We start from the raw sequence: 19,019 nt of genomic DNA, 5'->3' as shown, positions 1-19,019 counted from the left end.
CAAAGTGGTTCAGTTATTTCTATATATATATTTTTCAGGTTATTTTCCATTACAGGTATTACAAGATACTGGATATAGTTTTCTGTGCTATACAGTGAACCCTTGTTGTTTATCTCTTTTATACATGGTAGTGTGCATCTCTTAATCCCATACTCCTAATTTATAACCCATTCCTCTCCCCTTTGGGCAACCATAAGTTTGTTTTCTATGTCTGTGGAGTCTGCTTCTGTTTTGTAAATAGATTCATTTGTATTATGTTTTAGATTCCACATACAAGTGATATCATGTAATATTTGTCTTTGTCGACTTACTTCACTTAGTATGATAATCTCTAGGTCCATCCATGTTGCTGCAAATAGCATTACTTCATTCTTTCTTATGGCTGAATAGTATTCCATTGTATGTATGTACCACATCTTCTTTATACATTCATCTGTTGATGGACATTTAGGTTGTTTCCATGTCTTGGCTATTGTAAATAGCACAGCAGCACAATTTTAAGCCAAAATCGAGAAACAACCCAAATACCCAGTAGTGATGTGGATAAATTATACTATATTCACACAGTGGAATATTATACCACAATGAGAAAATAAATGTACTATAAACACGCAGCAACAAGTGTGAATCTCACTAAATAATGTTGAGACAGAAATCGTCCACAAAAGAGTACATCCTGTATGATTCCATTTACATAAAGCACAATAACAGGCAAAACTAGTCCATGATATTAGAAACCAGGAAAAAGGTCACTCTTAGGGGTGAAAGGCAGTGGCTGGAAGGGAACTCAGGTCGTTCAGACACCTGCTTGTCTGACTTCTTATTCTGGTTAGTGGTCACATGAGGAACCACAATTCGTGAAAATCTGTTAAGCTGTACACTTACAATTAATGCGTTTTTATGTACTTTAGTCATAACTGCCCTAGAAATTTACGTAAGGTAACAACAGAAAAATCCCATTTTAATTGCTTTGCTAACTCTTGTATGTAATTATACTACATCAATTATTGGTTCTCTTCAAATGTTTACATTTTTTAATAATTACCCTGCAAAGTTCATTGAAGGGTCGTGGCCAACCGTGTTTTTCTGTACGTAAAGGGCACAGGACAGGAAGTGGTAAAGTGAGAAGGTTATCAGGCTGTAATGAAGTAAATACCTCTGGATCCGTTTCACCTCGGGCTACTCTCCACGCCAAGGACCCAGATATCCTTCCTCCAAGTTCTCCAGGCTTAGGGCTTTTGGGAGATATAAATTCAACAAGCTCCACAATGATCCTCTGGAGAAGTTCTTTTCTTCTGTTTTCTGACAAAGATATCTGCCTCTGTAATGCACGTTTAAAAAACCGTCATTAACGGTTAGGGGAATGCAGAGGTCCATCTCTAAGTATGAATATAATTAAGACATTTGTATTTTAACAGGGTCTTGGAAAGAAGTAACCAACTTTGTTTTCATACATGTAATTTTGGAAAATAGAAACAAAATACTTTTACAAATTTTATGTTAAGAAATCACTGAACACCCATATCCAACTTCCCATGCCCTTTACTGGCTTAAGTTTAAACAACTGTCCTGCTGAGAAAGGCGAGGACAGCAGGGAAACACACACACACACACACACACACACACACACACACACACACACACACGCACACCAGCTGTCTGAATGCAACACAAAACTACAAAGGTATCCCGACCTGAAGAAGCTAAGATCCCAAGGGAAGAAACAAACTGAGGTGAACTGAACTGCACCTCTTCTCCCTTCCAGGCATTTGCCAATCATCAAATGGCCCAAGGAGCCAAGCTCAAAACAGGTGAACGCACTGAAACACTGAATCTCAACCACTGTAAGGTGATCTGCCCTATTCTAATTGCAAAATAATATGCATATATATATATATATATATATATATATATATATATATATATATAGTAAAAAAAATTTTCAGTACTACCAAAGGGGTATAAAATCAAAGCTGAAACTTCCCTCTTGGACCCCCCCAGTCCTCTTCCCAGAAATACTCATTGTTAACAACTTCCCGTACCTTGTTCCAGAAATTTCCCTACGTGGACAAGTGTGTGGGTAATTATATTCAAGACACAATTACTTCGAAAAATAAGGCAACATATTTTTTATGTCAACTAGTATATATATGGAAATTTTGTTTCACTGAACTTTGAGATGTGACAATTTAAGCCAAAAAAAACCCCACCTCACAATACTTAAAACAAGTTCTCAAAAATTTTAATTTAAATATTTAAATATTTTTCATTGTAAAATAATGCTACTACTTGAAGAACTTCACTGGGTTAAAAATTGGCTATTCTTGATCATATAATATTTCAAATGTCCTCTGAAAAATGCCAAATGCCCATCACATACCTGCTTATTAAGTGTATTAATAGTTTCTCGAAGTAACTCTTCTTTAATTTCAGTTCTTCTGGAGATCACCTCTTCATGTTTACAAGAATATCGCCAAGTGACGTCAACCACCTCGAATTACAGGACAGAAATATTTAATAAGATTACAACCATCAACATTAATTTGCTAAATACCTAGAATGCATGTAATTCTTAAATAGAATTTTTTAAATGCTGTCCTTTGTTTAACATTTTAAAACCTGTGGGAAAAAAAATCGAAGAGAATATGCTTTTTATTCATTTTCTAACCAGTACACTTCCAAGAAAGACTGTGATTAGGAGATAAAAGTTTCAGAACATTTAGCTGTTTATAACTTACCTACAAAGCCGATTTCACAAAATTCAACAAATAAACACTCCATTTTTATTGTACTGAATATATAAATTATATATAAATATATTATAGAACTGATTTTTGACAAAGGTACAAGGCCAATTCAGTGGAAAGGGATAACTTTTTCAACAAACGGTGCTAGAACAATTCATTATCCATATGCAAAATAATGAATTTCAATTCACACTTTGGACTATCTACAAAAATTAGCCCAAAATGGATCACAGACACAAGTGTAAAACTAAAAGTATAAAACTTCTAAAAGAAAATGCAGGAGAAAATCCTTGTGGCTCGGGCTAGGCAAACATCTCTTAGACATAACATCAAAAAGCAAGATCCACAAAAGAACAAATTGATAAACTGGACTTCATCAATTTCTTCTCTTCAAAAGTCACTGAGAGAATAAAAAGACAAGCCAGATAGGGAGAAAATCCTTGCAAAGCACATACCTGAAAAAGGACTTGTATTCAGAATGTATGAAGAACTCTCAAAACTCAAGAATAAGAAAATGAACAACCCAATTAAAAAAAGAAAGGGCAAAGAAGAGAAATGGATGACAAACAATCCCATAAAAAAGATGCTCAGTGTTGGTCCTCAGGGAAATGCAAATGAAACCACAATGCGACACCACCGCCCGTCTCCTAAAAAGGGCTAAAATGAAAAAGTCAGACCATACTGTTAGCAAGAATATGGAGAAACTGGGAATTCGCACATATTGCTGATGAGAATGCAAAACAGCATCATCACTTTGGAAAACAGTTGAGCCAGTTTTTTAAAAAGTTAAACAATCACCTACCATACAATTCGGTCATTCCACTAGCAGGCATTTACCAAAGAGAAAAGAAAGCATATGCCCATATAAAGGCTTGTGCAGCTGTATTTGAAATAGTAAAAAACTGCAAAGTACCCAAATGTCCATCAACAGGCAAATGGATAAACAAACCGTGGTACATTCATACGATGGAATACTGCTCAGCAATAAAAAGAGTAAATTATTGATACTTGTAAACACATGGAGGAACCTCAAAATAATTATGATGAGTAAAATAAACCCCCCCCCCCCGTCAAAAAGAGTATATATGATTCCGTTTACATACAACTCTGGAAATGCACATTAGTGTACAGTCTCAGAGAGTAGATCTGTGGTTGCCTGGAGAGGGGCAAGAAGGAGCGAGAACGAACACAAGGAAACTCCCGGGATAATGGATGTGTTCACCACCTTGACTGCAAAGGTCATCTCTCGGGCATATACAAATGACAACACTTATTAAATTGTACACTTTAAACAAGTGCTGCTTATTTTATGTCAATTATACCTTCAAAGGCTGTCAAAAAAGAAAAAAAAATTTTATTCTTAGAACACATTTTTTCTCTTCCGTCCTACCTCATCTTTAGAAAATGCGATGACGTAGGACAGCTTCTTGCCCCAGCCGATCTCATAGAGGAGGGGCTTGTCACAGACGTCTTCACACGCGTCACAGTGCAGCCACCGCTGCTGAGAAGGGGAGTACACTTCTGTCCAGACGTGGTCTACGCAAGTGACAGACAAAGACGCGACAGAAAGAGAAAAACAAAAGCTAAGTTTATAAAACCAAGACTTCCAATAACTATATACAAACGCCTAAGATGAGAACCACGTGATAATATGCAAGAGTCTAAATTTTAATTAACAAGTGAGCATTTTGTGGCACACAAGACTCTAGAACACCTGCTTTAATTTCTCTCTCTCTCTCTTCTTTTTTAATAGGGGCAATTCTTGATGACTTTTTTTTTTTACTTTTTATTTTTATTTTCTGGCCGTGCCCTGCGGCATTTGAGATCCTAGCTCCCCAACCAGGGACCGAACCCGTGCCCCCTGCAGTGGAAGCATGGAGTCTTAACCATTGGCCCGCCAAGGAAGTCCCTCTCTCTCTCTTTGAAATCCTTGCAATTGTTTTGGAAAATCTCCTTTAATACAGTCAGTTTTAGGCTTAATTAAAAATAATGTGAGCTATAACTCTGAAAAGGGCAAACACATTGAACAACAGCACGTAAACCATAGGACTAATGCACACAGTTTGCTAATGTGAAGGAGTTAATTCCACTTTGGAACTGTAGGCCAGCAGAGGTCTAACAGAGGATGTCTGGTTACTGATGGTCTCTATCTGACTGTTAAGAGAACAATAACTATTAAGTGAAGGTTTCATTTTATCCTAAGAAAATAACAGAAACACAAGTAAAAAGATCTAAGAAGAAAAACTTTTTAACATGTGACACAAGTTATAACTAAATAAGGACAATATAAATCTCACATGGCTATTATTATATTTTATTGTATATTAAGATTACTAAATCTTTTACACTAATCTCTACAAAAATGAAGATTTCTACAGAACATTATTACACACGTTCTTATCCATAGAGAAACAGCACTACTAAAATGTCACGATAAATTGTTAATAAAAAATGTTTATAGTGTAAAGTACCAGGCAAAATGCTAGGGGTACTAAAAACAATCCTGTGATCCCCATTAAAAAAAAAAAAAAACCCCACGAGGCTGGGATTACTGCTATTTACAGAAGGCAAATGGAAACACAGACTGACAAGGCGGGACTGTACACCCCATCCTGAAGTCAGCAAGACCACCCTGGCCTCTGCCCACATGGCGTCCGCACCTGTGTAATCCCAGACGTAGCGGGCTTCGAAGCCCAGGGCTCTGCAGCACAGTGTGAAACAATTGGCCCACTCCCCGCACCGTCCACATCTTGTTTCCAGAAGTTTCTCGGGATTATTATACCTGGTTTAAAATAACAACAACAAAAAGCTTCGATTCATTATAGAAATCAAGCATTCTGAAGAATTTACATTACCTCCGTGCTAAACAGTAATATTTCTTAACTTCGTATTCTTAAATAACAATTAAAGAGCCTAGATTATGTGAGGCATTGTGCTAGAATCCTGGGTGGAAAATGATTCAACAGTGGTACAGCCTTCAAGGAGCTTACAGTCCTGAGAGAGGGAAGGAGAGAACACAAATCATTTAAATACACAGCAGACTGTGATACCTACCCTACAACAGGTCAGAATTAGTGTCATGGGGGAGGGGTCGGGGAGGAGGGCTTGATCCTGAACTGGGCCTTGAAGGACAGGCAGGATCTGGACAGGCAGGTTCTCTAGGAAATCTGCATTAAGCATTAGTGTTACTCTAACAAGTGGTATAATTAGCTCATTGTACTTCAAAGGTAAACAACTTTAACAAATAACTCAAGGAAGATTTTAGAGCTTAGTTGAACTCAGTTTTACTTAAAATACTATTCTTCTTTCTAACAACCATTTGGATTGAAATTTTATTCTGCTGAATTACTTACAGGTGTTTGCTAATTTGCAAGTTGTGTTTTGAAATGTGTTGGCAACATTCTTTAAAAAAGTTACTCCAGTTATAAAATTATCATAAAGCTGAAGCACATCAAAATTTGCATATTGTGTTGAGAAGGATTTTGAGCTAATAAAGCTACTCAGGAAAAGTGAGCAGCGATGTCAGCTGTGAATGAACCGTATCTGCAATGACAAGCTATCTGTCTTCAATCAAGTAGATGCTCTTGCTTGAGCTAAGTTAAATGAATTTATGGTTTAGGTAAGGTAGTTACTGGAAGAAGTTGCGTATTAACCTGAAGAAGTAACGGCAGCAGGATTAGAGCATCCTACGCCTCCATCTTCTAAACACACTCTTGCCAACTTGAAAGGCTGCTTGGTCTCTGATTAATAGTGTTCATCCTCCCAGCCCTACCCAGAGAACAGCTAACAGTAAGACAAGCACACGGTTAGGAGGGAAAAGGACAATGCTCGGTACAGACACCTTTGTTAGCTTCTGTCTCCCCGCACTATCAGTTGACACCCAACTGCTTAGACCTTATGAAGACAGGATTTAATCACAGACATCTTTTATCTTCACATCTTTGCCAAGTACCTGTGCACACATATGCTGAATGAAAAAATAACCTGCGCTTATTTTAGATAATTATTGGACAGTGGATTCTGTTTATCTTAGACTCTGTATATCACAGGACTGATTCCTCATTAGGACGGAACTGAGTCCCTAAGCCCCCAAAATCAGGTATTTCAAAAACTTGATATCTTTTCTTGCCTGATGATACAACCAAACTTTACAAGTATTGTCAATTAAGAACATCTGATAAGAGACTTATAAAGTAAAGGATGGAAAAAGTGAAAAGTTCCAGTTCCCTTAGTTTGAATTTAGAGATATGAGGGTAGGTTAGGTTGGTAGCAGAGGCCCCTAATTAAACTTCTGTCATTCAAGATAAAATATGATGAGGGGACTTCCCTGGCGGTCCAGTGGTTAGGACTCGGCGCTTCCACTGCAGGGGGCGCGGGTTCGATCCCTGGTCGGGGAACTAAGATCCCATGTACCACACAGAACAGCCAAAAAAAAAAGATGGTCCTATACTATACTTTCACCTTCCATATTTCCATCTGATGATTTTGAGTACAGCACTGTATTTACTATCACAATGATCACTATTATTCTAGTATTTCAGCATCATTTTATGTGTTATCAGTATTATTATTAAAGTTATCAGAAAGTTAAAACTTATGTATTAAAAGAATAAAAATACAAGATTTACAGCATTAAGTTGCTAGAACTACACTCAATTTATATTCAAGAGTCAACAAACATTTCCTATATAAAGCCAGACCGTAGATGTTTTAGACTGTGCAGACCATATGGTCTCTGTTGCCAGTATTCAACTCTTGACATTGTAATGTGAAAACAGTTACAGACCATAAGCTATTGAAGCAGCATGGATGTGTCCCAATAAAACTTTATTTGCAAAAATAGGATGTGGGCTGGATTGAGCCAGTCAGCCATAGCTTGCTGACCCCTGTCCTAGAGGAATATACTTCTAATAACTAAAACGAAGATTACAAGTTGATTTAATAAAATTCTCTTCTAGCCATCCCAATAAGAGATTATTCTGACTTCAGTGTCCAGGGGATGCTCACCTTGGAAATCGATTGCTGAACTGGCAGGCGTCACAGTAATGATCTTCCACTCTGTTTGCACCCCACTTCCGCTCATCATCACTGGGGAACAATGATTCGCCTCTAGACTTAGTCTGGCCACCACATTTGCTGCACAAAATGTCATCCACCCAGTGAAAAAATTCTTCCTTAAACCAGTGTAAAAGCTCCAGCAAAAGAAAGTCCTCTTCACTTACATTAGTACCTGAGAAGTTACAACAGAACCAAGTAAGATTTAGAGCATAAAAAACTAAAAACATCCATGTGCATTTTATCCTCAAATATGAGGCTGAAATATATGAAAACAGAAGATGATCTAAAAGGTCTTCACAAATAGGATGCGGACAGAATTGTCAGTGTATTGTGAAGCAGGCTGAAATACAAGGACGTAATCCACTGCACACTCAAAGCAGTGGGACTTTACTGCATCCTCTGACCGACACCATGCTGAATACAACCACCTCTCAGGGAACTACTGACAGTTTGGAGTTGATCCTGAAGCACCTGGAAGGTAACAAAGTCTGATTTTGGCAAACATTTTTAAATGACTGCATTATATTTGTTATCAGGTATATTCACAAGTAAATATGAAACAACCACAGTTATTACAGGCAGAAATCACAGAATTCTGGATACCTTAAAAATCATCCTCTTAGCTTTTCTATTAGTGCTTCAACTGTACAATATAATTCACCATCATTCAATATAATTCACAAAACACATAAAAGCACAACCATGTGTACTATCTATCTAAAACAACCCTAGCAAGTGAGCATGACATATATTATTATATCCACTTTATCAAATAAAAAGATCTCTCTCTCGACCATATTCAAGACAGTGGTATCTCTGGGAAAAAGGAGAGGGGAAAACAATCTCGGGACATATATGGGGATTCTCATTCCTATCTTTAATATTTTATTATTAAAAATAAAAAAAGTATATGAAGGAGATATATGGCATAATGTTAAGATCTAATAAAGTCTGATGCTGGGCACAGGTGTTTGATCTGTTATACGCTATTCTTGTATTTATGTTTGATACGTTTCAAAATAAAAAAACTATAGAAGAAAAAAAAACTACAGAGAATATTAAAAGGCCAAAATACATTATGTTCTTGAATGGGAAAACTCAAAGTTGTTAACTCTCCGCAAAATAACCTGTACTTTAATGCAATCAACTGAAATTACAAAATAATTTTCATAAACTTTGATAAGCTAACTGCAAAATTCATGTGAAAGAGGAAAGGCACAAAATGATCAACACAACTTTGACTAAGAATGAGATAAATCTGTCTACAGTACATCAAAACACATTACAAAATTCTAATAATTAAAATATTGTGATACTGATAAAGAATAGACAGAGATGAATGAAACAAAGCAAAGAGTCCTGAAAGATAGATTTCTAAGTGATACACAGTATTTAATAAAGTTAGCCTTTAAAGTAGTTCTAAGAGGATGGATTGTTCAACAAATGGTATCGGGACGAGTAGCTATCCAAATATCAGATCCCTACTACATTCATTCTAATACATATATATAAACACTATACACAGAGAGGGAATATTATAAAAGGAACAGTAGAAGTTTACGTTTATGACTTTGGTGTAGAAAACAAAACACAACTGTAAAAACAAAAACGGAAAAAATAATTTTCTCATTAAAATTTGTAACTTTTGAATTTCAAGATACACTGAATGAAATTAAAGAATACTGAGAGAAAAATGTAATGAGTCTAACAAAGAAAAGTATACAGAATATATTAAGAACGTCTATAAATCAGTAAGAATATTAACAGAACCCATTAGAAAAATTAGTACAGTCCATAAAAGAAGTTCAATAATTTCATTAAGTTGAAACAAACACTCCCAGACACTTCTGGTATAAATTGGAAGGCGATTTGTTTGGCAGGGATCCACTGTAGTATAAAAGTATCACACAACCCTTGATACTTTTATATCTAACCCAGCGAAACCTTCCTTCATGTAGGCAGGCATGCTTTACAAGGATCTTCACTGCAGCAGCCTTCAGAACAGGGAAATCTTGGTGTCCACCAGTGGGGAACTGTACAAATAGCAGTGCACGCACACTACAGAGCACTAGGGGGAGGGAAAATGACTTCCAAGACATGTCAGTAAATGAAAATCACCACGGAGCTGAATATATGGGAGATGACACACTTTATCAAACCCATGCAACTTTATTTATTTTTACAGATAACTATTTATGGGTGGAAATACACAGGAAAAGATATGAAAAGGAACACGTCACGTGGTAATAGCTGTTACCTGCAGAAGAGGAGGCAGAGGACTGACTGGCAGGGAGAGTTCAGCTTTTCCTGTACAACATGAAAGTTTCTCAACAAGGAGATATTCGTGAATGCTGGACTAAAAATGAACTTTAAGAAAAACAGCACTCTCATCCTGTTTTCTCCAACAAGTCCCTACAGCAGAGTGATCTTTTTAAGAATGCAAGGTAGCCTGAGTCGACTGAAACCCTCCCATGGGTTTCCATCTCATTCAGAATACAAGCCAAAGTCGCCACTCTCGTTCTTTCAGCTGGCCCCTGTGGTAGGCCGAAAAGTAGCTCCCCCAAAAGATGTCCACACTCTAACCCCTGGAGCCCGTGAATCCTACCAAAGAAGGCAAAAAAAAAAAAAAAAAAAAAGAAAGCCTCCGCAGATATGATGCAGTAAGGATTCTGAGCCAGGGAGATTATCCTACGTACTAAACAGGGGCCCTAAATGCAATCACACGTGTCCTTTCAAGAGGGAAGCAGTGGGACACTTTACAGAGGGGAAGGTGATGCAGCGGCAGAGGAGCTGGGTGTGAAGATGCTGGTCTTCTGGACTGCAGTGGTGCAGCCACAAGCCATACTGCAGGCAGCCCCCAGAAGCGGACAGGGGCAGGGAGAGCTTCTCCCCTCCAGCCCTGCCCACACCTTGACTTCGGCCCAGGGATACTGATTACGGACTTCCGGCTTCCGGAGCTGTGAGACAGCACTCTCCTGCCGTTTCGAGGAGCCACGTTTGTGGTAATTTGCTACAGCAGCACAGGAAACTAATGTTTGCCTTTGCCTCTCTCAGCTTTCTGTCTTGCTCCTTCTGCTACGCCAGGTGCCCTCCTTCCATCCCCTAAACATGCCAAGCTCACTCCCACCCACGGAGCCTTTGCAGTTGCCAATGCCTCTACCAGAAAAGAAGTGTTCCTTCTTTCCTACTTACATTAAAACGCCATTATCCTGCCCTTATATTTTCAAGTGTGAAAGGATATACAGTTGACCCTTGATCAATGCAGGGGTTATGGGTGCTGATCTCCCCCACGCAGTGGAAAATCCATGTATAACTTTACAGTCAACCCTCTGTGGTCCCACATCCACGGATTCAACCAACCTTGGACCATGTAGTACTGTAGCATGTCTTTAGAGAAAAAAAACCTGTGTGTAAGCGGGCCCGCACGGTTCAAACTGTGTTGTTCAAGGGTCAACTGTATACACAATCTTAGACGTTGCGTTCTGATGTGATGAAATTATGGATGGCTTATCTTCCCCCTATTTCCTGAATTTTCTACATAAAACAGGTATTACTTTTATAATTAGAGGGAAAAAATGCCAGGGCAAACGTCAGCAGGGACATTGCTAACTATGTCTCCTCTGCAGGGCTCAGCACACACACAACATGACAGTAAGTACCTGCGAAATAGGCATGTATGTCAGGCATCACGTACAGGACCACAGTACTTTGAAATGGACAGAGCCTCCGTGACCACATGCTGATAAGCATCCTTGTTTTATAAATAGAAAAAAACCAAAAAACCCTGTTAATTCAAGAAGAGGAAGAACTGTTTCAAGGTCTCACAACAAACCTGTAGCTTAAGTAAGTTTGGGGAAAGGGCACTTCTCTGACTCTAGGCCCCTCTGGTCTTCCTGTCTCACCTATGGGGGGTGGGTCACAGGGCCGAGCATAAGGCCCCCTAAGACCCTGAGATTTAACCCTAAGATTACAGAATGCTCCTCTCCCACACCTCACCACCACACCAACAGGACTCCGGTACAACAATAGGGGATGATTACAACTAAACCATCTGCAGGATGCAGACTCGAGCTAAGGAGGGGTCCTTAGGGAAGCCCACAGACAACAGAGGGACCCCAAGAACACCAGAGGAACTCAAAGCCCCTGACACTTACAGCAAACATTAAACACAATGTCGTTAACGGTGTCCAATTCCTAGTAAAATGGACATTTACACCTTTCACAAAAGGCCTGTTCACCTCAGTTCCTATTACCCAATACATCGTATCCAACATTTAACAAAAAAATTAGGAGGCATGCTAAAAGGCAAGGAAAAACCTGAACGAAAGAAAAAAGTCTGAAGAGGTAAAGCAAAGCATTAGAACCACTCATATATGGCACAAATTTTGGAATTAGGGAAGTTAAAATTACTATGATTAATATGTTTGGCGCGCTAATGAGAAAGGTAGACAACATGTGAGAACAATGTAAGCAGAAGGATGGAAACTGTAAAAAAATGCTAGAAACCAAAAATGCTCTAACAGAGATAAAGAATGCCTTTCACGGGCTCATCAGCAGACTGGACACAGCCAAGGAAACAATCACTGAGCCTGAAGACAGGTCAACAGAAACGTCCCAAACTGAAAATCAAAGAGGAAAAAAGAGAATAAAAACAAAGGAACAAAACACCTAGAACATCCAATTATGGTGGGAGAATTTAAAAAATGGACCAGAACATCTAACGATGGTGGGAAACGGTTGATAAATAAAGGTGGAATAGGATACCCTATTTTGGAATATCAGAAGGAAAAGAAAGAGAGAAAGGAGCAGAAGAGATACCTGAAGCAATAATGGCCAAGAATGTTCCAAAATTAATGAGGCACCAAACCACAGATCTGGGACGCTCAGAAAACACCAACCAGGATAAGTACCAAGAAACCACACATATGCACATCATATGCACATCATATGCAAACTGAAGAAAACTAAAAACAAAGAGAAAATCCTGAGTGAAGCTGGGGATGGAGGGGGAGGTCTCCCTCCATCCCCAGCTTCACAGGTGGGAGAAACCTAAAGAAGAATAAAGATAGAAATTACGGTAGACTTCTCCTCATAAACAAGCAGGCAGCAGAGTGAATAGAAATTTAAAGTGTCATTGACAGAAAAAATCCCCACCAACCTATCCCAGGGATACTATCCTTCAACAGTGAAGGAGAAATAAAGACTTTCTGAGGCAGAGAAAAACTGAGGGACTTCACCTCTAGTATACCTGCCCTGAAAGAAACAGTAAAAGAAGTTCTTCGGGAAGAAGAAAAGTGATGGTCATAAACTCCGGCCTGCATACAGGAAGAGCATCAGGGGAAGAATGCATGAAGGTAACATAAAATCTGTTATTTTCCTCATTCTTACTTAGTCTAAAGAGTAACGGCTTAAATAACAACAATAGCAATGTACTGAGTGATTACAGTGTCTGGGTAAGTGAAATGAATGACAGCAGAGTCTCAAGGGATGGGAAGGAAGAATTGAGACATTCTGTTGAGACGTATCTGCACTACACACGAAGCAGCATAATGCTTTTGAAGGAGGGGCAGGGATAAATTGGGAGTCTGGGATTGACATACACACACCACTATATATAAAATGGATAAACAAGGACCTACTGTATAGCACAGGGAACTCTACTCAGTACTCTACAATAAGCTGCACGGGAAAAGAATCTGAAAAAGAATAGATACATGTATCTGTTTAACTAAATCAATTTGCTGTACACCTGAAACTAACACAACATTATCAATCAAGTATACCAATATAAGATAATTTTTTTTAAATTGGAAAAAAAATGTTTACTGTAAACTAGGGCAGCCACCAAAAAAATACTACAGAACCCCCTAGAAAGGACAGTATTAAGAAATGACTTAACAGATAAAAACCAATTACATAAAACTCAAAGTAAAAATGCTGAAGTTGGAAACATTTAACAACTAAAATCCTAAGACCATTAATGAAAATAACAAACAATTATTGCTTGATGAATGTGGCAGGCACTGTTCTGAGCCATTTACATGTACTATCTCAGTTATCTCTTAAAATTATCATTCCTATTTTCAAATGAAGAAACTGAGGTAAGGAGATTAAACTACTTGCTCAGTAAGAGTCAGAGCTGAATTTATACCCAGGTAGCTGGCTTCTATATCCACACTCTTTATCAGTAACTGTCTATTAAAGGGAGTCAGTGGTCTAATCACATGAATTAATTTTGAGTAAGGTTTTTCTCCGATTCACATTAGAATCTTCTAATAATGCCATCATATATTCCATGGACTAAAGATCTACTATATCTGAAAAAAAAATCATATATCAATGATTAAACTGCAAATACACATTCCAGTGTGCAGGAGGTGTACGCAATAAAAAATTACACTACTGTACTCCTTAAAAATCCAAATAGAACTGGGTTATGTATTTACAATGTCAACAGCAAAAGGCACCATTTCAGCATTCCCATTTATTCAGCAATGATGCATATTTAGCAATGAATGGTTATGTAAAGCCACTACCTTTATCCAATTTTCTAGCTCTAGATAACTTTTCTTGTGATCTCCTTTTTAGTTCTTGGACTGGAATACAAGCCAGCACTTTCTCCTGGACAGCAAGGTTCTCATAGACCAGTACATGCTGAATGTTGGACTGAAGAGCTTTTAGAATGACTGAATCACCAGTAGTAACCTAACAGAAAGAAAATAATGAAATTAGCTTTTCTCCATATGCTATAAAAATAATAACACCGGTTCTATGTTAAACATAATAAAAACACACGGGTTCTATGATTTCACAGATAAAGAATGCATGGATTCATTGAAATATAATAGTTATACCCAAAACCTTTACAAAATTAGTATTAGGAGACAGCCATATCTGTATCACAGTCTAAGACATGTCTGTATTTTCATCTGAAAGTATGTTACTGAGGATATAAATATTTAGGCAGGGATATGCTGAACTCTTGACCACACACCTGGAACAAGACAACACTCTAAGCAATGCATCTGACAGCTGTTTCCACTTCAAATCCCTGTAAACGACAATTTTTTTAGAACTTTATAGCACATTAGCTACCGAGGACTACTCTCAAGGGATCAGGAATTTGGAGGAATTCCTGAGAGGAAAGGCAGATGCAAATGGACTAAAGGAAGAAACAATGGCAATAGGCCCTCTAGAGAGAGTGGTTACAAAAACTAAGAAAAAGTTCTCAAAATAATCCCAAGGAGAGAGGAGCCTGAGGACCCGCAGAGCAGGAAGGGGCCTTGGAGTAAGTGTGAGGAAGGCTGCTGGGCTCCACGGGAGGAACAGCTAGACATTCTGGTCACCACTGTCAACAAAAAAGTGTGTCTCTGGGCAGTGAGTGTGGACGCTTAGACTTCTAAAAGGAAAGACGAGCGCCCCGGCTCAGAAGAGGCGCTGCTCAGGCAAAGCCCACCTGGCGGCATGTCCTTTCCCTCCCCACAGTGGCTGAAACCACATGTGGTATTCATAGATAGGCTAGCAGGGACTCCCAGACCCCTGTGAATCTCCAACAACCCGTATTGTTGAGAAGATGCACTAGAATCAACAGCAGAAGAAGGAACCTGTGGCAATGGCAGCAAATACAGAAGACTAAAAAAAGTCTATCTTTAGAAGTGCAAGAGTACACTGGAGTCAGAGAAAGAAAACTATGGATCTAGGAAATTAAAAATGTAAACACTGAAATGTAGCACAGATGGTGTGTCAAACAGCAGAACAAACACAGCTAAGTGATCAATCAATTAGAAGACTGAGACATTTTCTGAGGATGCAGTACAAAAGAACAAATAGACACTGACACTGAGGATAAACCCCCAAACTTCCCAAATCCAGCTAACAGGAAGTCTAGAAAGTAGCGTAGAAAAAAATGGAAGAAAAAACTTCTCAAAGAAATAATGGAAAATCTCTGAGAGTTGAAGAAAGAGCCAGTGTGAATGGGAAAACAAAAACAAAAACTATACCAGGTATGTAATAGTGACATTTCATGACAGTAAAAAGGATTAAAAACAAAATACTAAGAGCCTTCAATGATATCAGACATCTCACTGGAAACAACGGAGTAAAATCTCTGAAATACTGAGAGAAAATGAGAACATACGACGCATACCCAGGCAAACTAATTACATAGAAGGGCAAAATAAACACATTTTCTGATATGTAACAATGCAGAAAATATATCACTCCCAAATCCTATTTTAAAAAATTATTAGAAAAGTTATTGTCCCCCCCAAATATAATGTAGCCAAAGTAAATAAACAGAACACCAAGGAGTAGAACCTGGGATAAAAGAGCAGGAGCAAGTTAAATAAAAACCAAACAAACTAGTTAAACTGAAGTTCCGATTGTTATAAATAATGATAATTGAAAAGCAAAATCTAAGAAAGGTGGCAGGGAAGGGAGAAGAGTAAATCCTTTCTGAGGTTCCTGTCTTGTTGTAAGATGTTGGTAGAAAAATATAAAGTAAATACCTGCATTAGAAATTTAAAGAGAATAATGAGAAGACTAAAAGGAGGATACTTAACTTCCTAATTTTTAGAGGGAAAATAATGGAAGAAAACTTGATCAATCTAAACAAAAATAGAAAAAGAAAAAAAAAAACAAGAAGGACACAGACAACACAAAATAAGATGTCAGAAGTAAGTTCAAACATATTAGAATTACAGTAAATAGGAATGGATTAACCTGTTTATTAAAAGGCAGAGATAGATTAATTTAAAAAATAAAAACCATTACCAAATACTTACTGTAATGTCAGGCACTGTATCAAGCACTGGGCATGGGTGCACAAAATAGACATCATCACTTTACAGTCTGAAGGGGAAGGCATTAAACAAGAAACAAGAGAATCTTCACATGAAGTCGACAAATGTTTGTGTGTAAATGTGTGTGTGCATATGTGTTAGATGATGGAAAAATAATGGAGACCAAACCAGACAAGGACATTATCCTCACAGAGTAGGGAGTCTGTGGATACAGAAACAAATATTGCTACAATGATGCTAATTTACTCAAATATTTAAGGAGCCTTTATTACCTGTTAGGTACGGGGGATATAATGGTTAGACAGTTTATTCATATGTACGGTAAGAGTTATAAAGCAAACACAGAGGACAGTGTAACTGTACAACTAGAATTCCTTGGAGAAATGATATTTGCAGTAAAATATGAAGGATGAGAAGCAGCTGGTAACCAGGGAAGGGAGAAGACCATTCCTGTCACAGGGAGCAACGTGCAGGTAGCCGGGGAGTCTGCACAGGGGGATACACTTAACATGCTGTGAAGGATCAGAGAGAAAGTCAGTGTGTCTGGAGCACAGAGCACCCAGGGGAAATGATGGTGCGAGACAGCTGAGCAAGAAGTTGGGCTGGGGAAGCATCTAGATCTTCCCTGTCTCTTTCCACTGTAATGGGAAGCTATTAAAGAAACCTAAGCAAGGGAGTAAAATGATCAGATTTGTGTTCTCTGAGTCTGACACCAGCTGTAGGGGGGAGAAGGCAGGCCTCAGAAGACTCACTGGGGGACCACTGCCGAACTCTGAGGGAGCGGAGGCTTAAACCAGCGTGGGGACAGAGGTGGGAGAATAGTGAATGGGTACGAAAAACATGTAGGAAGTAGAATCAACAAATCCTAGTGACTGAACCGTGGGGTCAGGGGGCAGTTAGGAAAGTAGAAAAATATTTGGGAATGATTCACATATGAGCAACTGGGTCAATGGTTGAACCACTTATAATAGGAGAAACACCAGGAAATGGTCAACTGAGCTAAAAACTACGAACGGTCAAATAAAAATGAACTGAAAAAAGTCCATTAAGTTTAGCAGCATGGAGATCACTGATGATCTTAGTAATAAGTTTTGTAACAGTGTTAATAAGGAAAACAAGTTTTAAGAGACTCAGTGGTATAAGTGGTGTCCCGAAGTGGGCCAGGTGCCCCAAAGGAGCTGTACAAAGTGGTCCACTGGGATAGGGACAGAAAATATTACAACTTCTATTTATATTATTTTTTTGTCCAAAAAGTAAAGCAATTTATTATAATATTTAATATTTGGATCAATGGTGGCTTCCTCCCAGGCTACAGAAGCCATCCTGAGGGAAGAAAGTCCCACAAAGTGGAGGGGTTCACAGTGGCACGGCTCATTCCTACTTCTGCTCCCATGATGCTACAAACTTCTGCAGTTCAAATGTGCCTGGTTCAGCGGATTTACAGATTATACTGTGCGGTTTTAACTAATTTAACCCTCAACCTGGCTTAAAAAAGATTTCCAAGACCTGTAGGCACTGAGGCTAATACTTACAATGTAAGCACATGTGGAGTGTTACAAGAAGAAAATGGCAGGGCTAACCCATCTATTATTTTAGTATGAGCCCCTTCAACAGCCATATTTTAATGCCAAAAAAAAACAAATCACAATCTACTGAGATCTGACAAACAAAATGATCAAGAGTATTTAAAATAAGACATGTCTACGTTCTTGAAATGATATAGTGTTAATACGTTTTTTAAATTAAAAATGTTACTTATTTTCTAGCTCCTCTTTACATTGTTTTATAATGCATCGAGTACACTGACATACTAGTATATGTATATAATTTATAAACAAATAAATACACATTGAGAGGACATGCTCAGAAATGTTTTACTGACGGGGCACATGTTAGAATGAGGAGACCTGCAAGACAAGTACATGAGGAGTACAGATGCAGGGATGCGTACTGGGGATTCTCCCTGAAAGTTGCTGTGAAGAGGAAGTGAGAAATACAGGAATGCACGATCCAGGGATACTTGTGTGACGGCTTGTTTCTAAGAGCTACATGAGAGGTTCATAAACGTTAATCTGCTTGGGAAGAATGCAGGTTTCCAAGCTCCCCCCTCTCTTTCTGGCTCAGCCTGTCTGGGGTTTGTCCGGGAATCTGCGTGTCCAGGTTATTCTGATGCCAATGGTCCAAGCTTAGATGAAAACTGGCCTCAAGCAAGGTTTCAATGCCACTGAGAAGAATCTCCAAGAAAAGGGGCAGGTCAAGACTGCACAGCCCACCTGCGATCCCACGGTGAACAGAGGAGAGGAACACAGGTACAGAGGACGGGCTGGCCTTTAGTAGGTGCAGACACATTTACTCTACTAACAGATGACAGAAGAGATGGGGCAGACCTGAAGGTGGGAAACCCAGGGCATCC

At 38.6% G+C, this 19,019-nt stretch overlaps 1 protein-coding gene across 3 annotated transcripts in view; it reads right to left on the bottom strand.

The window, feature by feature from the left end:
- NGLY1 (N-glycanase 1) overlaps positions 1–19,019 on the bottom strand; it is a 59,558-nt gene that overhangs the window by 12,216 nt on the left and 28,323 nt on the right. For all 3 annotated transcript variants that reach the window (XM_079921166.1, XM_079921168.1, XM_079921167.1), the window contains exons 4-9: positions 14,342–14,510; positions 7,755–7,977; positions 5,408–5,529; positions 4,138–4,283; positions 2,381–2,491; positions 1,157–1,321 (exon numbers count right to left, since the gene is read on the bottom strand). In XM_079921166.1, coding sequence (XP_079777292.1) covers positions 1,157–1,321; positions 2,381–2,491; positions 4,138–4,283; positions 5,408–5,529; positions 7,755–7,977; positions 14,342–14,510 — 936 coding nt within the window. The remainder of the gene's footprint in view (positions 1–1,156; positions 1,322–2,380; positions 2,492–4,137; positions 4,284–5,407; positions 5,530–7,754; positions 7,978–14,341; positions 14,511–19,019) is intronic.

This window comes from Stenella coeruleoalba, assembly GCF_951394435.1.
Source record: "Stenella coeruleoalba genome assembly, chromosome: 5".
NCBI classification, from domain to species: Eukaryota; Metazoa; Chordata; class Mammalia; order Artiodactyla; family Delphinidae; genus Stenella; species Stenella coeruleoalba.
Note: the sequence above shows the minus strand (reverse complement) of the source record. Positions and strands in the feature narration are given on the sequence as shown.